This window comes from Oryctolagus cuniculus, chromosome 2, assembly GCF_964237555.1.
Source record: "Oryctolagus cuniculus chromosome 2, mOryCun1.1, whole genome shotgun sequence".
NCBI lineage: Eukaryota > Metazoa > Chordata > Mammalia > Lagomorpha > Leporidae > Oryctolagus > Oryctolagus cuniculus.
The window spans coordinates 41,087,820-41,107,339 of NC_091433.1; the positions used below are offsets into that span (position 1 = coordinate 41,087,820).

The 19,520-nt window shown below is 37.8% G+C and overlaps 1 protein-coding gene across 2 annotated transcripts in view; it reads right to left on the bottom strand.

Annotated features, from left to right (window-relative positions):
• NFXL1 (nuclear transcription factor, X-box binding like 1) overlaps positions 1–19,520 on the bottom strand; it is a 55,784-nt gene that overhangs the window by 17,970 nt on the left and 18,294 nt on the right. For both annotated transcript variants that reach the window (XM_008248592.4, XM_051842509.2), the window contains exons 8-16: positions 19,372–19,472; positions 16,748–16,862; positions 15,634–15,758; positions 14,553–14,675; positions 9,108–9,198; positions 3,191–3,311; positions 2,828–2,987; positions 1,661–1,752; positions 160–181 (exon numbers count right to left, since the gene is read on the bottom strand). In XM_008248592.4, the coding sequence (XP_008246814.1) occupies positions 160–181; positions 1,661–1,752; positions 2,828–2,987; positions 3,191–3,311; positions 9,108–9,198; positions 14,553–14,675; positions 15,634–15,758; positions 16,748–16,862; positions 19,372–19,472 (950 nt within the window). The remainder of the gene's footprint in view (positions 1–159; positions 182–1,660; positions 1,753–2,827; positions 2,988–3,190; positions 3,312–9,107; positions 9,199–14,552; positions 14,676–15,633; positions 15,759–16,747; positions 16,863–19,371; positions 19,473–19,520) is intronic.

The window sequence follows — 19,520 nt, forward strand, 5'->3', positions numbered from 1 at the left end:
GATTCTCAAATAAAAGCACAGTACATTTTTAAAACTAGTAGACAAACATTATGCTCTTTTTAAGACTGAAATAGTAATAACACTTTAATTTTGTTATTTCTAACAACTCTAGTACAGAAGAGGTATTAAGCTCACTGAAAAACTGTGCCTATAACTCACCTCGTGTTTCCCAAGGCATTCCCTACAAAGAAAAATAAAATGAAATAAAAACACTATAAATTATTCAAAAAAGATATCTAAAGAAAAGATGATAATGCATAAAGCTTTATTAAAAGCAAAGAATACATACATATGAAAATAACAACTAAATATAGCAAGGTTATAGGATACAAGACTAATATGCAAAGGCCAACTGCTTTCCAATACTACTAGCATTGATCAACTGGAATTTGAAATTATAACACATTAGCACAACAAAAGAAAATGAAAAAGATATGCCTAACAAAACAAATACTAGATCTATGAAAGAAAAACTACAAACTGCTAACTAAAGCAATCAAAGATTTAAATAAATGGGAATGTTCATGGACAGGAAGCCTTTACCTAGAAGAACGTTTGACAGAGGACAGAGGCTTGATAAACACTCACAATAGGTGAATGCACCTTTGAAGACAGTAGGGGACATCGGTAACCCTAAACCACAATATATGAAGACTGCCAAACTCAACTATATCATAATTATGACATGACCATCACACTTATTCGCGAACATGTATGAGGCTCAAAATTTATTTACTTCTTTATCCAAGTAAAAAAATACTTGTTTTTTTTTTTCCCAAAGCCCAATAGTTCTAGCTGGACTCTCTAGTATAATATTATAGAGAAGTAGCAGAAGCAAACATCTAATCTTTCTGCTCTGAAAGACAAGTTCAGTCTTTCACCAATAAGCATGATGTTAGTTGTGGGCTTTTCATAAATACCCTTATCAGGATAAGCAAGTTCTTTTTTCACTGTAATTCAGGTGTTTTTAAATCAAGAAAGTGTGCCAGGTCTTGTCACATTTTTCTGCATCTATCAATTGTGCTTTATTCTAACTACACTGATTCGAACACATCAACCATGTATTTCTGGAATAAACCTCACTTGGTCATAGTGTTTGATCCTTTTTACGTGTTGCTGGATTCCATTCATTGGAGTTTTGTTGAAAATGGTTATATCTATCTTCATTTGGGATACTGGTTGGCAGTATTCTCTGATGCCTTTCTCTAGTTCTAATATCATGGAAATACTAGCCTCATTAAGTGAGCTGGGAAAGAAGCATCCTTAAGGGAAGGAAGATGGTGTTAACTGTTTAAACGTTCAGAATTCACCAGTGAAGTCATCTTGACCTCTTAGAATGGGTGTCATCAGAAAACCTAAAAAATGATGAGTCTCTTGAATGTGTTTTTATAACTGTAAGCACAAATTGCTAGAATATTAATAAAGACATTAAATTCCAGCTTGGGGTAAAGACCCAAAAAGAAGTAAATATCCACAGGTGATCTCCAAGTCACACAACAAATATAGCTAAAAAAGAATGAAGCTGAACATGGTGACTAATTTATACTCTAGACCTGAAATAATGATGAAATGAACTAAGAAAGAAAGGAGAGGTTGATTTAAGATACAATAGGACTATGTAAAAACATTTTGTTGTTTAAGTTAAAATGCTAACACTTACGTAGGAATAGGAACTTGACATGGAGGACAAGGTAATGCAGTCTGAATAAATGCTGGCTCTGAGGACTGTTCCCAAGGGCCAGTGGGCTGGTGCTATAAAGCAGAATGTTAACAATTCAAACTCTGAAGAAATAAATTAAATGGTCATTTAAAGACTCCAATTAGATAGTTTCATGTATCCTCCATTCAAGCAGGCTGAAAGTTTTTTCAGGTAATCAACAAACTGTTTTCTGAAATACCTTATTTCATCTATATTATATCAGATTGTTCCCCTCCACATACATTTGGTGTTAAAAACTGAGGCAGGCTCCAGTTTTTAAAGGGATCAAGGCAGTATAGTTTCCTGTAATTCTCATAAGCCAAAAGGAGAATGAGAAACATAAACTCCAAAATCTACCAGTTGAATGCAATCTCTATTATTTTGTTCAGTGCTATTTCCCATCACCTAGAAGAATGCCTGACATACAGCAAGGGCTTGAAAAGTAGTCATAGGAGAGGTGAATGGATCTTTTAAATAACTAGAAGAGGGGCCGGCGCTGTGGTGCAGTAAGTTAATCCTCTGCCTGCAGGGCCGGCGTTCTATATGGGTGCTAGTTCTAGTGCCAGCTGTTCCTCTTCTGATCTGGCTCTCTGCTGTGGGCTGGGAAGGCAGTGGAGGATGGCCCACCTCCTTGGCCCTGCACTCATGTGGGAGGCCCAGAGGAAGCTCCTGGCTCCTGGCTCCTGGCTTCAGATCAGCTCAGCTCCAGCCATTGTAGCCGTTTGGGGAGTGGACCAGCAGAGGGAAGACCTCTTCTCTGTCTTTCCCTCTCACTGTCTGTAATTCTACCTCTCAAGTAAATAAATAAAATCTTTTAAAAAAAATCAAAAAACTAGAAGATATATAAAACCCTAAACCACAATATATATAGGAAAACTACCAAATTCATCTATATCATGACCATCACACTGTAATAACCAACATTTATTTATTGTTTTTTCTCCATTTCTATTCCATAAGTGTCTTTCAATAGAAGATCGTCTTATTTACCTTACCCCAATTTCTAGTACGTAGTACAGAATTTATTACCCAAAAAGTGTTTAATCATTCCTTGTTGAGTGACTAAATAAAATCAAGATAATCTGACCACAGCAATGGACCATATCATTAATAATACTGTTGTCTTACCCTGCCAGTCTGCTTTATTAATGCTTGATCATGACACGGAGCAGGACACAGATGACCACATTTCTCCAAAACTTTGTGACAAGGTTGATGACATGGGGGACAAGAGCCAAAGTGACAGCGATGTTTCTCTTGACTTGTATGATGGCAAGTTGGTGGTCGACTAAATCATAAAGTATAATTTTTTAAATTACTTTTGATCATTGAGCACTCATTTCTAACGTGCAATTACCTATTTACATACCTTCAGATTTCATAAAGAAGCAGCATATTTTAAGTACCAAAAAAGTGAATTGGAATACTAACAATATTTAAAAGATGAATTTCAATTGTAAGGCACCAGATGTAGTGTGCACAGTTTCATACCTGCATAGCTCTTTGCACTTGGGTGGTCTTGTGGTACGTTCTCGGCCACAGGGTACTGTCACCTTTGTCTTACCACAATTGCATTTCACATCTACAGTTTCTGGGCATGGATAGCAACTGCCTGAAAAAAAGTCGGATATTTATAAAGAACCTTTCATTATTGTTTATATATCCTTTAATGGTAAAATCAATAAATCTGATAATTTTTTTACACAATGGAATAATCTACAAGAAGAATGAAGAATGACAGCAAAACAAATGAATCTTACCACACAGCATTAAACAGAAGAAGCCAGACACAAACAGTATTAGTACGGTATGAGACCCCATTTAGATAAAGTAAACAGGACAAACCAATCAACACTGTATGAAATCAGAATAATTATCAAGTACACAAAGAGAATTTTGGAAATGCTGGTAGTATTGTGTCTAATGATCTGAGTTCTGATTACATGATGAATTTTATTTTGTAAAAATTCACCACAGTGGCCAGCATCGTAGCCTAGTGGGTTAAGCCACAAACTACACTACTAGCATCCCATATGAGTGCCAGTTCATGAACTAGCACCACTTCTAGTCCAGCTCTCTTACTAGAATGCTTGAGAAAGCAGTGGAAGATAACCCAAGTACTTGGACCCCTACACCAACATGAGAGACCCAGGTGAAGTTCCTGGCTCCTAGCTTCATCCTGTTCCAGCCCTGCCTGTTACAGCCATCTATGGAATGACCTAGTAGATGGAAAATATCTGTTTGTGTGTGTGTGTGTGTGTGTGTGTGTGTCCCTCTCCCTAACCCTGCCTTTCAAATAAATCTTTTTTCTTTTTTATTCAAAAGGCAGTTATAGAGAGGCAGAGGCAGAGAGAGCTATCTTCCCAGATACCCTGGTTCACTCCCCAGATGGTCACAATGGCCGGAGCTATGACAATCTGAAACCAGGAACCAGGAGGTTCTTCCTGGTCTCCCACATGGGTGCAGGGGCCTCAGCACTTGCACCATCTTCTTCTGTTGTCCTAGGCCATAGCAGAGAGCTGGATCAGAAGTAGAGCAGCCGGGATTCAACTGGCACCCACATGGGATGCTGGCACTGCAGGCAGCAGCTTTTTACCCACTATGCCACAGTGCCAGCCCCCCAAATAAGTCTTTAAAAAAAAGAAAAAAGGAATCACATGATAAACTTGTGATCATCATACTTTCCTACTCTACTACGTTAATAGTTTTAAATTTTTTTCACTTAATATTATGTGTTCCAAATAACAAATTTAACACATTACTCATTCAAAACTACAACATGAAAAAATATATTTAAGCCTCTAGATAAACCTAATATTAACAATAATCTTTTTGGCCTATTTTCATCCATACTTCCACCCAAGTACACTATTTTTAGATAAACCCCCTAATAAGAACAACTTCTCTCTGGTGACCTGATAATGGTTAGTGACAAGTGCAGTCAGTTTTCCATTATTGTGCTTTGTGAAAGACTAAATTCTAAATCCTCATTTACGGTCATAATTCCATGTATTTTCTAAACATTTTAAAAATGAAAACTTACTAGGTTTCAGCTTGTTGCTCTCTTTTGTTATGGGTTGATGGAAATACACAGTAACAAAATAAAAGAAAATCTTTCAAACAGGCTACAAAGTTCTAAGAAGTTCTGAGATCATCTTAAAGGTTTTCTTCCAGTTTAGTTTTCCCAAGCAACTTCATCAGAAATTAAATATAAGGAAGGTAGAAGAGTTTTCAACAAAGGAGTGAACACCTAAAGAAACCGCTGGCTAGGTATCAGGACCAAGCAAAATACTGATCAGAAGTTAACCTGACAGATAAATGATACAAAATAGAAAACAGCCTATCTTAATGCCCCTAGAATTTAAAAGCAATCCTCTAGAAGAAAAACAAATTAAGAATTTTGATTCAAATAGTAAAAAGCATCATAGGGAAAGACAAAGCATACATTGTACAAATTACTAAATTCACACTTTAGTGTTTCAATAAATATAATCTAGTGAAGTCTCGAAAATAGAGAAAAGTTATCTTCAGTCACATGATTAAGCTTTATTAAGCAAAATAAGATGTTACATTATCCAAGTTATTCAGCATATTAATATCTACACTTAATGATATCTCTAGCAATCCAAAGATTTTAATGAAAATTAACCCTTTTGTAACTATAACTTTAGTACAATATCTTAAAAATTAAATCTTAAGAACAAAAGAGAATTTCTCTAAACAGCATTCCTATTGATCAACAGAATGTTAGTTTTCTGTGTAGCATGACAGTAAAATCGCTGTCTACATGACTAATTAAAATAGCTTCAAGAATACTACCTTCAAAATGAAAAAAGAGCATATAGAGAATTTAGTGTGATGACTAATGAGTGGGTCAATGGTTTTAGTAATTCCAGAAACTGCAAATACAGATGCCTTTGATCTTAAAAGAATTATAAATCAATTTTTCATTTACTCATCACATAAACATACAGTTAGTATCCTCTCCCTATAAGTGATAATTTTGATAATGAAGGCATCTTGAATGATGGGCAATGGTATGAGAAAATAGTTTTATTTATATATATGGACTAAACAAATGGTGAAAGTCATACAAGTCTATCATCCACCTACTTCCCAGCAGGGAAAATTTTTTTTCAGGGGCTAATAAGCTTTTTTTGGGGATTAATTAAGCATGTTGAAAAAATAAACTAAACACTACCAAGAAACATCAAACTTGAATTTGATCAACCTTCTAGATACAACTCTTATTAACAATTTGGAAGAAATGGAAAACATGTTGAATAATACCATAGAAATGCAATCTGCAACCAGACTCTGAGAAACCAAATAAAGCAACCTGGTTTCGTCAATAAATCAATCACAGGGAAAAAAAGGGAGGTGGGGAGAATGAAGGAGGGAAATTAAAAATTAAGAGACTTGAGACACATGACTGATTACAATATGTCAATCTAAGTTTTTCAGCCATACAAACTGAAGCAAAAAAATGAAGATACTTCTAAGATAACAAGAAATTCTAAACACAAGATGTTTATTGATATGAAGAAAATGTTAGTTATTTTTCAGTTAAGAAACAATCTTTTAGAGATTAATACTGAAAATCTTACAGGATTTGCTTCAAAATATTATGAGAGGGGGCAGAAGTTTCCAGTTCTTCTCCACTAAATATGTTTGCTCTAGCCTTTTAATCAGGGTAAGAATGTCCCCATCTATTTCTAATTAAATTTTTGCCAAATATAGATGTTGGATTTTATCAATCATTTTACACATTCCTTCTTTAATTCATTAATGTGTTAAATCACATTATTAAATTAACTAAAGCTGGAGCCAGCACTGAGGCATAGTAAGTTAAGCTTCCACCTGCAGCATCAGCATCCCATATGGGTGCTGGTTCGAGTCTTGCCTGCTCCACTCTGACCCAACTCCCTACTAATGGCCTGGGAAAGCAGTGGAAGATGGCCCAAGTCGTTGGGCCCCTGCACCCATGTGGGAGACCCAAAAGAAGCTCCTGGCTCCTGGCTTCGGCTGGGCCCAGCTTTGGGGAGTGAACCAGCAGATTCTCTCTCTTCCTCCCTCTCTCCCTCTGTCTGTAACTCTGCCTCTAAAATAAATAAATAAATCTAAAAAATAAATAAAAATAAATTATCTAACGTTAAGTCAGACATCTATCGCTAGAATAAACCCAACTTGGATATGACAGATTAAAGTTGTAGTACTGGATAACTGAATCCGAGTAGCTAAAATTTTTAAATGTTTACAAATACGTTCATCAGAATGGGCTACAATTTTCTCTTATTTCTTATTATTATGTGTATACATATATACACATACATTAAAATACATATACATATACATATATATATATCTCAAGTAGTTTATGAGGAAACTGAACTTTTATATTACTATAAATGTTTGTTATAAATTGATAAAAATTAACCAGGCCTGACATTTTAGAAAAAGTTAAACTAATGACTCAACTTTTTAAATAGTCATGTAATTAGTCAGTTTTCCTATTTAATCGCCAGTGTTTTAACAATGTCTACAGGGTTCTATACATATTCTCCTTTTCCCAAAAACCTTTATCTCATCATTTCTGTGACCTCACATCCTACCATTTGTCCCTTTGAGCATTTTACTTTGCAATCACTGTTTTCTTTTCTGGAACGCTACCCTACCCCCATGTCCAGAGGGCTTGATCCCCTATTTCATTCAGGTCTCCTCTCAAAAGAAATCTTTTCAAAGTCCTCCCTGGTCACAGTGTACAGTGTATACTCCATTCCCATCATCATAATTTTAATTTTACTCTAGCTTTCTTTTAACACTTGTCACTACCTAATATCTCTACATTAATTTATTTGTATCCTACCATGAAGGGAGAGTAAGAACAGGAACTTGTCAGTTTTGTACAGTCTTATAATCTCAGCTCCTGGTACTCAGCAGACAATCAAAAACGTCTACTTGTAACTTTGGATATAATTCTCAAAATGTAGCTGTGGGACCACATGAGTCCCTTAGACCCATTCAAGGAGACTGCAAGTACTCACAAGCATAGAGTTTTGAACAAGCTGGTGACAAATGGATATCATAACAGACTAAACGCAGAAGCAGATTCATGAATCAAGGTATCTTCTACTAAGCTAGGCTCTGAAAATATTTGCAAAAATGTAAAATAATATCAGTGGGGCTGGTGCTGTGGAATAGTGGGCTAAGCCACCGCTGGCAGCACCAGCATCTCATATGGGCACAGATTTGAGTCCTGGCTGCTCCACTTCCAATCCAGCTCCCTGCTAATGCACCTGGGAAAGCAGCACAAGATGGTCCAAATGCTTGGGCCTCTGCACCCAAGTGGGCTCCTGGCAGCCATTTTGGGAATGAGCCAGCAGATGGAAGATCTCTGTCTCTGTCTCTTCCTCTCTCTATAATTCTTTCAAATAAAATACATAAATCTTTATAAAAAATTGTTTATTATAGTTGGTTTTCTCAAAAATTATGCTATTTGGATTAGGATATAATGGACTTATTTTGTCATTTTAAGACAAAATAATAAATATTATTAAAATTTAATTTCAGATACAATAAAAGTCAATGAATAAAATCCATATTAACAAAAGCTCTTGGGGCTGGCGCTGTGGCGCAGCAGGTTAACGCCCTGGCCTACAGTGCTGGCATCCCATGTGGGCACCGGTTCAAGTCCTGGCTGCTCCTCTTCTGACCCAGCTCTCTGCTATGGCCTGGGAAGGCAGTGGAGGATGGCCCAAGTCCTTGGACCCCTGCACCCATGTGGGAGACCCGGAGGAGGCTCCTGGCTCCTGGCTTTGTTCGGCACAGCTCCGGCTATTGCGGCCATCTAGGGAGTGAGCCAGTGGATGGAAGACCTCTCTCTGTCTCTCTCTCTCTCACTGTGTAACTCTGACTTTCAAATAAGTAAAATAATCCTTAAAAAAAAAAAAAAAAAACCTCTTTAGTTTCCCAAAAAGTATAAAGGGGTCCTCGGACCAAAATGTTTGAGAACCACTAGCTTAGGATATATCCAGTACCTCATTACATTTAATTCCATATAAATGTATAAAATTCAAAATAAAAATGAAAAATGTTTTCATTTTAAAAAATCAATGGAGAAGGTTAGGAGGAAGTGAAGAAACAATAATGAGGTGTCAAGGAAGAAGAAAACTTTTTATATTCAAAAGACCTGGATTCAAATCTTGACCATACTGTTATATAGCACATTCCCTGACCGAACCCCATTAGCTTCCATTTCATTGTCCATAAAATGGGAATGCTGGCAAATTTCTATTCTTCTCAACACTGTTAAGAGCATCAAGTAAGATAATGAATGTGAAAGCTCTCTATTAATTATAAAGTTCTATGTAAATACAAACATGAAATTACAGCTATTGTTAAATTTTACCTCTGTGGCAGACAGACGGACACTTATGGTTTCTACATCCTAAAGTCCGTCCACAGTTTTGATCACAAGGTGGACAGTTTCCAGGGCAACACTGAAGAGAAAGCAATATATAAAGAATAGGTAATTTGAAAACTCATGCATAATATGAATATCATTACTAGTTTTCATAGAAATTATGGGAAGCAAAAGATACGTCTTTATGCTATAAGAATGAAAGTATTCAAGAGTATCAATCTTCTGTTAAGTAAATATACTATTATTAAGAACTGAAATATTCAAATGGACAATGACCTCGTTAAATAAAGCCACACCAAACATTCTTCCCCTTCAGTTAATTAGTCTATGACTGAAAAATATTTCCATCATATAATTTCATTTCCTTATCTATGTCGCAGAGATGGGAAACATCTGGCTCATTGGCCAAATAGGCCCACAAAATCATTTGGTCTAGCCCTGCCAATGCAAGTGCAGATGGGACTCAAAATGCAATAAATTTATAACAGGCTAATTTTTAAGTTGATAATGATATCATAAATATTCAATGGCCCTTAGCAGAAATAAAAGGCTCCCACCCCAATAGAAGTCGACAATACCAACCAAAGGAATAGATCTGAGCAAATTCTATGATAAATTTAGATCATTCATCTGGTTATTTTTTAAATTTAATAAAAATAAAATCAGGAATGGAAATTTGTCCTACTAATTAAAATGTCAGTTGGTTCAGCCAACTTGGGTTGGTATGCTTGGGTCCAAGTTCTGGCTCAGCTCCTGATTCCAACTTCCTGCTAAAGCACATACTAAAAGACAGAAGGTGGTGGCTCAAGTAGCTGGTAACCTGAACTGACATCCCAGATCATAGATTTGGACTAGCTCAAATCCCCATTAGTTGCAGACATTTGGAGAGTGAATCAGAGTATGGGAGCTATCCCTATTTATTTTTCCCTACCTCTCAAATAAACTGAACAAATAATAAAATCACTTTAATATATAAATTGGTTTAACAGTAAATTTCAAGCTATGGGATAAGAGACCAATTATCTTTCCTTATTTTATCACTTCCTAGATTTCCAATGTGTGAAAAATCTATGACCTGCCTTAATTTTTCTTTCACAAATACCAGGTAAGTATCTAAAGTCTGTGTTGCCATCCCAACTCCTTCCTTGATTTCTCACATACCCAAACTCTGGAGTAGAAATATAGACCACAAATGTCTTAAAGGAACTCAAGATTATAAATTACATAAATACAAGCTTCAGATATAAAAATAGCACAAAACAAAATACATACTACTGAAAAGTAATTAAAAGTCAAAACTGTTCTTCAGTTGGAGAGATATTTACTGAGTAACACTATCTGACTATCACTTTGCCAGTGCAATGGGGGAAAAGATTATGTGGCCCCTTCAGACTGTAATAGAGTAACAATGACTAGATTTCCCTCCTTATCTCAAACAACTGAAAAACCAGACAGAAGATATGATCTATAGTCTTCAGACAGGCAATAAGGCAGCACAGGACAGTAACCCTTAAGAGATGAAAACCAAACAAGGTGCCCTACAGTGGCATCAATTTATACCTGAAGGATCAATGCTGCAGCACAAAGAGAAAGATCACAATCAGAATTCAGTAGTCTCACCAAGCTGAGCAGACAAAATTCACAGTTCAGAAGGGCCACTGTGGCTAGAATCTGTGCCAAGGAAAGAACAATACAGAAAAAGCTCCAGAGAACTCCAGAAAGGACCTCTTGAGTCTTTGGCTGAGCCCTGGTCGTACATGTGTGAGAAGAAACTACTCAAAATCTGAAAACCAGTGGGAAGAGAAGGCATAATTTTCAGAGATTGTACAGGACGTGGAATAGTTTGTCTTCCTCAAAAAACAGAACAGTCTCCTGATACACAGACAATATGCAGAGTACTCAAAACAGTTACTGCCTCAGTACAGGGAGCCAAATTAGCCATAGACAAAAGGGTACTCTGGTCACATCTAACACTATCAAGCCTAAAACGGATGAAATGGTTTCTAGTAACTTAACTTCAACCCAGAACAAACCTTAAATATATGTAAAGGAATACAGGCAGAAAAAAAAAAGTACAAAAAAATGTCAAGTATTTCCCACAAAGGAGTAGAAAAATCAAGGAACAGAATCAGACCCAGAAATGAGAGATGACAGAATAAATAGATAAGGACATCAAAAGAGGCATTATAAATATAGACCATCCATTAATTAAAGAAGATGGAGGAAGGGCCAGTGTTGTGGTGTAGTGACATAAGCTGCAGCCTGCAACGGGTGCCTTCCTTCTTTCCTTTCTTCCTTCCTTCCTTCCAGAGAGAGAGGGAGAGAGGGGAAGACAGAGCGAGAGAGGTCGTCCATCGACTGGTTCACTCCCCAAACTGCTGCAATGGCCAGAGCTGGGCTGATCCAAAGCCAAGTGCCAGGAGTTTCTTCTGCGTCTCCCATATGGATGCAGGGGCCCAAGCACTTGGGCCATCTTTGCTGCTTTCTCAGGTGCATTAGCAAAGAGCTGCATTAGAAGTGGTGCCGCCAGGGCTTGACCTGCTCCCTGTGACCACTTTTTCTAGAACAGATTTCCCTCCAGCCCATTCTCAAGCATTTAAGTCTCAAGAGGTGTGGCACAGCAGGTTAGAGACCCAGTAAAGCCCCAGCCTGCAGCGCCAGCATCCCATATGGGCGCAGGTTCAAGTCCCGGCTATTTCACTTCCAATCCAGCTCCCTGCTAATGGCCTGGGAAAGCAGACATGATGGTACAAGTGCTTGTGTCCCTGCACCCACGTGGAAGACGCAGATGAAGCTCCTGGCTCTTGGCTTCAGCGTGGCCCAGCCCTGGTCATTGTAGCCATTTAGGGAGTGAACCAGAGGATGGAAGACCTGTCTAAAAAAAAAAAAAAAAAAAAAAAAAAAAAAAGATGGGCTGGCGCCACGGCTCAACAGGCTAATCCTCCGCCTAGCAGCACTGGCACACTGGGTTCTAGTCCCGGTCAGGGCACTGGATTCTGTCCCGGTTGCCCCTCTTCCAGGCCAGCTCTCTGCTATGGCCCAGGAGTGCAGTGGAGGAATGCCCAAGTGCTTGGGCCCTGCATCCCATGGGAGACCAGGAGAAGCACCTGGCTCCTAGCTTCAGATCAGAGCGGTGCGCCGGCCTCAGCACGCCGGCCATTGAGGGGGTGAACCAACGGCAAAGGAAGACCTTTCTCTCTGTCTCTCTCACTGTCCACTCTGCCTGTCGAAAAAAAAAAAAAAAAAAAAAAAAAGGAGCTGATGTGCAGGGGAAGATAGAAAAAAATCTGATACAGATTTTAAAACTCTAAAAATCTGATGAAAACTTAAGACTACAGATCCAAGAAACTGAATGAAAACTAAGGCAAAGAAACATGATGAACCCTACACCAAGGAACACCAGAAACAAACCACTCCATAAAAGTCAACCAGAAGAGAGAGAGATATTATGTACAGAAAAAAGACAACAATCATAGTTCTTTATTGGAAAAATTTAATACAGCAACATCTTTTAAGCATGAGGGAAACAAACGAATTAGAACTCTACATTAAATTGTTTTACACAAAAGTTAAAGATATTTTTAGACAAAGCAGACAGAATTTACAACCAATACTACAAGAAATGTTTAAACAAAAAAATTCTTCAGGAGCCAGCATGATGCATTGGTTGGGCCGCCACCTGTGATACCAGCATCCCATAAAAGCACCAGCTGGAGTCTCAGCTGCTCCACTTCTGATCCAACTCCCTACTGATGTACCTAGGAAAGCAAAGGCAGATGGCCCAAGTACGTGGGCTCCTGTCTCCCACGTGGGAGACCCACATACCAGGCTCCTGGCTTCATCCTAGCCCTTCCCTCACTTTTGCAGCCATTTGGGGAGTGAACCAGGGGATGGCAGATCTCTCTCTGTGTCTCTCCATTTCTTTCTGTAAGTCTGCCTTTCAAATAAATAAATAAATCTTAAACAAACAAAAAACCTCCAGACAGAAAATGAAATCAAATCTACACAAAAGAATTAAGGCATCAAAAATTAAGAATGATGATAAAAGTCAAACACGGTTTTTATTATTTTTTCAAACTCTTTAAAAAGTAATTGGGGGGGGGGGGGCAGCGATGTGGCATAGCAGGTAAAGCTGCTGACTGTGAGACTGGCATCCCATAAGCTGACTGCTCCACACCTGATTCAGCTCCTTGTTAATGCACCTGGGAAGGCAGTGGAAGATGGCCCCCATACTTGGGCCCCTGCACCGATGTGGGAGACCAGAATGAAGCTCCAGGCTCCTGGCTTCGGACTCGCCCAGCTCTAGCCAATGCAGCCACGTAGGGAGTAAACCAGCAGATGGAAGGTATCTGTATCTCTCTGTCTCTCCCTCTCTCTCTGTCTGTGACTCTTTCAAATAAATAAGATAAATCTTTTTTTTTTTAAAGTTAGCTGTTTAAGGCAAAAATAAAAACACTGTATTTGGGACTTAACAAAATACAAAGAATAAAAAGAAGAGAAGCATACATTTTATTTTAGGAGCAAGGACATTAAATACATTGTTAGAAGATTCTTAAAGAATACAAGTCTAAAGCAGTGCCTCAAACAAAAAAAAAAAAGGACAATGGAAAAAACTAATAAGCAATTAAAGTAGATACATTGAAATCTGAGAAATTATAATCAAAGGATAGAATAGGGAAAGGAACAAAAGGAAAAATGGAAAATAAATAGTAAGATGATAGATTTAAGCCCCATATATTAAAGATCATATTAAATACATATAGTCTATACCCAAATTACACAAAAAGCATTGTTAATTTGGATAAGATAAAATTTAAATGCCATCTATAACTAATACACATTAAATATAAAGATATGAATAGATTAAATCTAAATTATGAGGAAGGGTATACTGTGTTAACGCTAAACAGAAAAAAACAAACCTGAACACATTAGATTTCAATAGATTTAAGAACAAGGAATCTTATGAGACATTTCATAATAAAAAAAAATGAAATTCAAAAGAATTACAAATCTATACACTCAATAAAACAGAACCATCCACATAGTGAGCCAAGCATCAATAATTAAATCTGAACAGAAGTGAAGTCTCTGCCACCACAGAAACTATTAATGACACTAATGATTTGAAAGTCAAAGAACAGAAACAGCCCATTGAACCAAACTGAGAGAATTATATACAGGACAAGAAGAAATTGTTATTAAAATATATATATATATATATATATGTATGTATGTATGTTGTATGTAGGATTTCCCACCAATATATATAATTAAAGTCCATCTAGAATATTTACTAATATTTTATATGGAAAGCAAAAAATGCTCCTGAACATTTGAGGAACAAGTCAAGACAGTGTTATAATGGACCCAAAAATGAAAACTTCGAGACAATTTTAATTTGAAATTTTCCAAGCTTACTACACATACCTTTCTCCTACACTGGTGCTTCTGACAGTCACGCATCTTCACACACTTAGTTTCACACAGATAAGGTTTATGACATGGCATTCTCTTTGTATGCTTTCCACAGCGACAATGCTTTTCCACTTCCTGGAAGAATAAAAAAATCTATCAAAAATAATTTATTTTAATATGTTTTATCCCACATAGCAATTTCTATAATAACTACAACATGAAGGACAATAACTCTATATTTTAAATGTATATATTTGAAAAAGAGACAGAGAGAACTCTCATCTGCTGATTCACCAGAAATATAATACAGGTCTCCTACACTGACAGAAATCCCATTACTTGAACTATCACCACTGCCTCCCAGCATCTGCATTGACAAGAAGCTAGAGTCAGGAACCAGAGATGGGAATCAAACCCAGATAGATGCCAACATTTTAACTGCTAGGTTAAATGCTGCTCCAGACAAAAATTTAAATAGCAAATTACTAAATTACCAAAACCAAAGCTGAATTTCCTAAAATATTCATTTTTTTCCCAAAAAAGGACTTGTGAATTTTGTATTTAACTTAGTAGAAATGTGATATTAAATAGTTTAAAAAACACATCAAAATCATTTATGTCTAGTCACAATAACATAATAACATCTGTATATCTTGTTTCCATAAAGACAACTGGATTATCTAGTAAGCTTACTTGTTGACCTGGGAGTACTGTCAAAACCAAAATGATATACATATAAAGTCTCAAGTTCAGGCATTTTTTTCTTTCCATTATCAACAGGCCTAACATACTACTACTCTGAAAGTCTTCTGGGAACCATTCCACAACTGACCCTGAGAGAGAACTCAAACTTTCAGCAAGTAAAAACAAACAAAAGGTAATTTTTAGGTTTGATTGCCAGCATTCTCTCTTGCTTTGTACCATAAATATCAGATCACTGGACCAACACAGATATGGCCCGGGAGTGCAGTGGAGGATGGCCCAAGTGCCATGACATGACAGTAGGTAATGGAAAACAGTCATAGGACAATCCCATTTGATATATTAAATGATACGCAGTTCTTAAAAGTAATGACTATAGGAGATGACTAACTTGTCTACATGTTTCACAAGGACCTCGGTGACAACGCTGTGAACATCTATGGATTCCACATTCAAGGACTTTGTCACAACTGTCTCCACAAGTTGGGACATCTTCTGTACAAGGCAAAGAAAACTCTGAAAGCAAACAAGTAGTCAATTTAATAAGATAACATTATTACTCAGCATTAGAAAAGAGCCATGTTCTTTAGGCTCCATAAAAAATGATAGCCCTTTTGGACTATGAATTTTTATTTCAAAATAATTACTAGAAAAATTAATTAATGAAAATAAATCATGATACTCCTATCTGTAAAGCTTATGCTTTTAAAAAAGAAATTTAACATATGACAAGTTATCCTCAAGAAACACATTTTTATGGGCTACTTCAGAAACACTTATCTAAAGAAATTAGTAAGGTTATATGAACCTCTATGAAGAATTTCCATAAAATGTGGAATTATTTTTAATTACTCTTAAACTAGAGAAAAAAAATGCAGACTTTAAAGCACTATAAAACTCAGCTTTTATATAAATTACTATGACAAGCTTTAGAAATAATCTTATAATAATACACGTGCTATTACTGGTAGACTCAAGGAAGTCACCTAATACTGCAATCCTACTATGCTTTTATTTCAATGCAAGCAAAAACAAATGCACCAACAAGCTGGTACACAATGACAATAGCACAGGCTCTCCAATTGTCAGTATCTTCCAGCAGAGTGGTACTTTTGCTACAAATGATGAATCTACACTGACACAGCATCATCATTCAGAGATCATAGTTTACATTAGGGTTCACTCTTGGTGTACATTCTATGAGACTGGACAAACATGTTATAACATATATCCACCACTATAGTATCATACAGAATAGTTTCACTGCCATGACACATTCTCTGTGTTCCACCTATTATTCCTCTCTCCCTCTTCCCCAACCCTGGCAACCACTGATCTTTTTTCTGTCTCTATAGTTTACTCTTTTCCAGAATGTCATATAGTTGGAGTCTTAGACCAAACAGCTTTTTCAAATTGGCTTCTTTCATTTAATAACAGGCATTTAAGTTTCTCTCATATATTTTCATGGCTTGATAACTCACTTCCTTTCAAAAAAAAAGTCTTACTTGATTTCTGACATGGACAGAACCTTTTGCCAGATCGAGGACATTCTCCACAAGCACCAACATGACAAACCTGCTCACATGTATGATTACCACATGGCAGTGTTTTTCCACATACCTGAAATAAAATGCAGTTAGTACTAACAAAGGATTTAAAAGTTAGTAAAGACTTTGTACAAGATATTTTCAATCACAAATAACTTACATTACTCATATCATTAAACTTTATATTTTACAAGCAAGAGTACTTCAAAAAGTTCATAGAAAATAAAATGTTTATTTTGGTGCAAAATATTTTGAAATCCATGCATAGTTTTATCATAATATACATTTTCTATGAACTTTTTGAAGATCCTCACATGCACGCATTTCAAAAATTTTTGTACTAAAATAAGTCCATCTTTAAAAATATATACTTAATGATCTGAAAGGCAGAAAGAGAGAGAGAAGAAGAAACAGAGAGAGATCTTCTATCTGCTGGTTTTCTCCCCTAAATGGTTGCAATAGCCGAGGCTGGGCCAGGCCAAAGTCAGGAATCAGGAACTCCATATGGGTCTCCCACATGGGTGGCAAAGGCCCAAGTACCTGAGCCATCTCCTGTGGCCTTCCCTGGAGCATCAGCAGGAAACAGACAGAAAGTGGAGCAGCCAAAGCTTGAACTGGCAGCCTGATATGGGATGCTGGCATCACAATGTGCACCTTAACTCTCTGTACCCAATGCTGACTCCTAAACTTATCTTTAAAATTTAATTTTCCGTGAAATTTTTGAAGCCCCTTTTAGGTATCATGTACATGTATACACAAATGTACACACACACTTATAAATATGTATATCTACATATGCATATACACACACATACATTTTACCACATACTGAAGCGTATATTTTAAATAATAAAGGAAGGGCCAACACCATGGTATAGTAAGCTAAGCCTTTGCCTATTGCACTAGCATCCCATATAGGCAACAGTTCGTGTTCCAGTGGCTTTTCCAACCCACCTCTGCTTATGGCCTGGGAAAGCAGTAGAAGATGGCCCAAGTGTTTGGGCCCCAGCACCTGCATGGGAGACCCAGAAGAAGCTCCTGCAGATCAAGATCAGTCCAGCTCCAGCCATTGCAGCCATCTGGGGAGTGAACCAGCGGATCAAAGACCTTTCTCTCTGTCTCTCCCTCTCTGTATGACTCTACCTCTCAAATAAATAAATAAAATCTTAAACATACATACATACTTACATACAAACACACACATGCACAGAGACATATATACACACACATAAATAAAAATAAAGGAAAGAAAGTACAGCTTCATCTGTGTGGGGAGCAACTGGGAGCAACTCGGACTAGACTAAGTTACTGGAATTAAGACTTATTCTATGCATCTGCTCTCCCACAATATGGTGCTGAGAAGGGAGAAACAGCTTCTACACAGCTGCCTCCAGTTCAACCAATAAGCAGCAGGACCTGCTCCTGATTGGAGGAGAGCAGCGTACTCGGCGTGTGGGTAGCAGAGTTGGGATTGGTGGAAGAGGACTATAAAGGAGGAGAGAGACAACATGCACCAGGAACATCTAAGGGGAACATCTATCTGAAGGAACACCTGTGCAGCCCCCGAGAGAGCCAGCCAGCGGTGTGCAACTCCCCCGCAGAAGTGGGGAAAGTGGCAGAGGGAACCGCCCTTCCACGGAGGTGGAAGGGACGGTAGCCAACCCGGGAAGAACCAGCAGCAAACCCGGGGAGGGCCGAGCAGACAAAAGAACAGCGCAGGGTCCCGTGTCGTTCCTCCACGAAGACGGGGAGCGACATAATGGTGCCGTGACTCAGATATGAAGCCTAGGCAGGGTTTAGTGTCGTTCCTCCATGAAGAGGGGGAGCAACAATCTGGCCATCCACCAAAGATCTCAACAGCATTAAAATCATACCAACATAAGCAACCCACAAAGTCAATCCCTCTCCTTCAACTGGATTAACTCAAGAAGAGGGTAAGAGTATTAGTTGAAGAGAAGAGAAAGAGAGGAAGGAAGAGAAAGTTGGCAAAAAATACAGAAGTACTGAATGCAAAATTCAACAAATAGCTTTAAACTTTGAAAAAAAAGTTTCTAATAAGATAAATTATTGGCCAGTGCCGCGGCTCACTAGGCTAATCCTCCGCCTTGCGGCGCCAGCACACCGGGTTCTAGTCCCGGTCCGGGCACCGGGTTCTAGTCCCGGTTGCCTCTCTTCCAGGCCAGCTCTCTGCTGTGGCCCGGGAGTGCAGTGGAGGATGGCCCAAGTACTTGGGCCCTGCACCCCATGGGAGACCAGGATAAGTACCTGGCTCCTGCCATCGGATCAGCGCAGTACGCCGGCCACAGCGCGCTGGCCACGGCGGCCATTTGAGGGTGAACCAATGGCAAAGGAAGACCTTTCTCTCTGTCTCTCTCTCTCTCACTGTTCACTCTGCCTGTCCAAAAAAAAAAGATAAATTATTAAATTAAAAAGTAGTTTCCTAAAACATTATATAATTCACCTGAGTTGCTAGTCTTCCTCACTTTTTAATCCAACTAAACCAAAATAGCATTTCTGCTTTTTAGTTGTCTATACTTTCTGTATTAATACTCACCACCCCCTCAAACTGCATATGCACTTACTTGATCACAGTGCCACTGAGGGCTTGCACAACTTCTTTCAGCTACTTTTTTGCCACAGACACACTTTTGTCTACTAACTCTTGGACAAGGTGGACAACTTCCTAAAACCAAAATGATAAATAAAAAGAAACATTATAAAAGCAATAGAG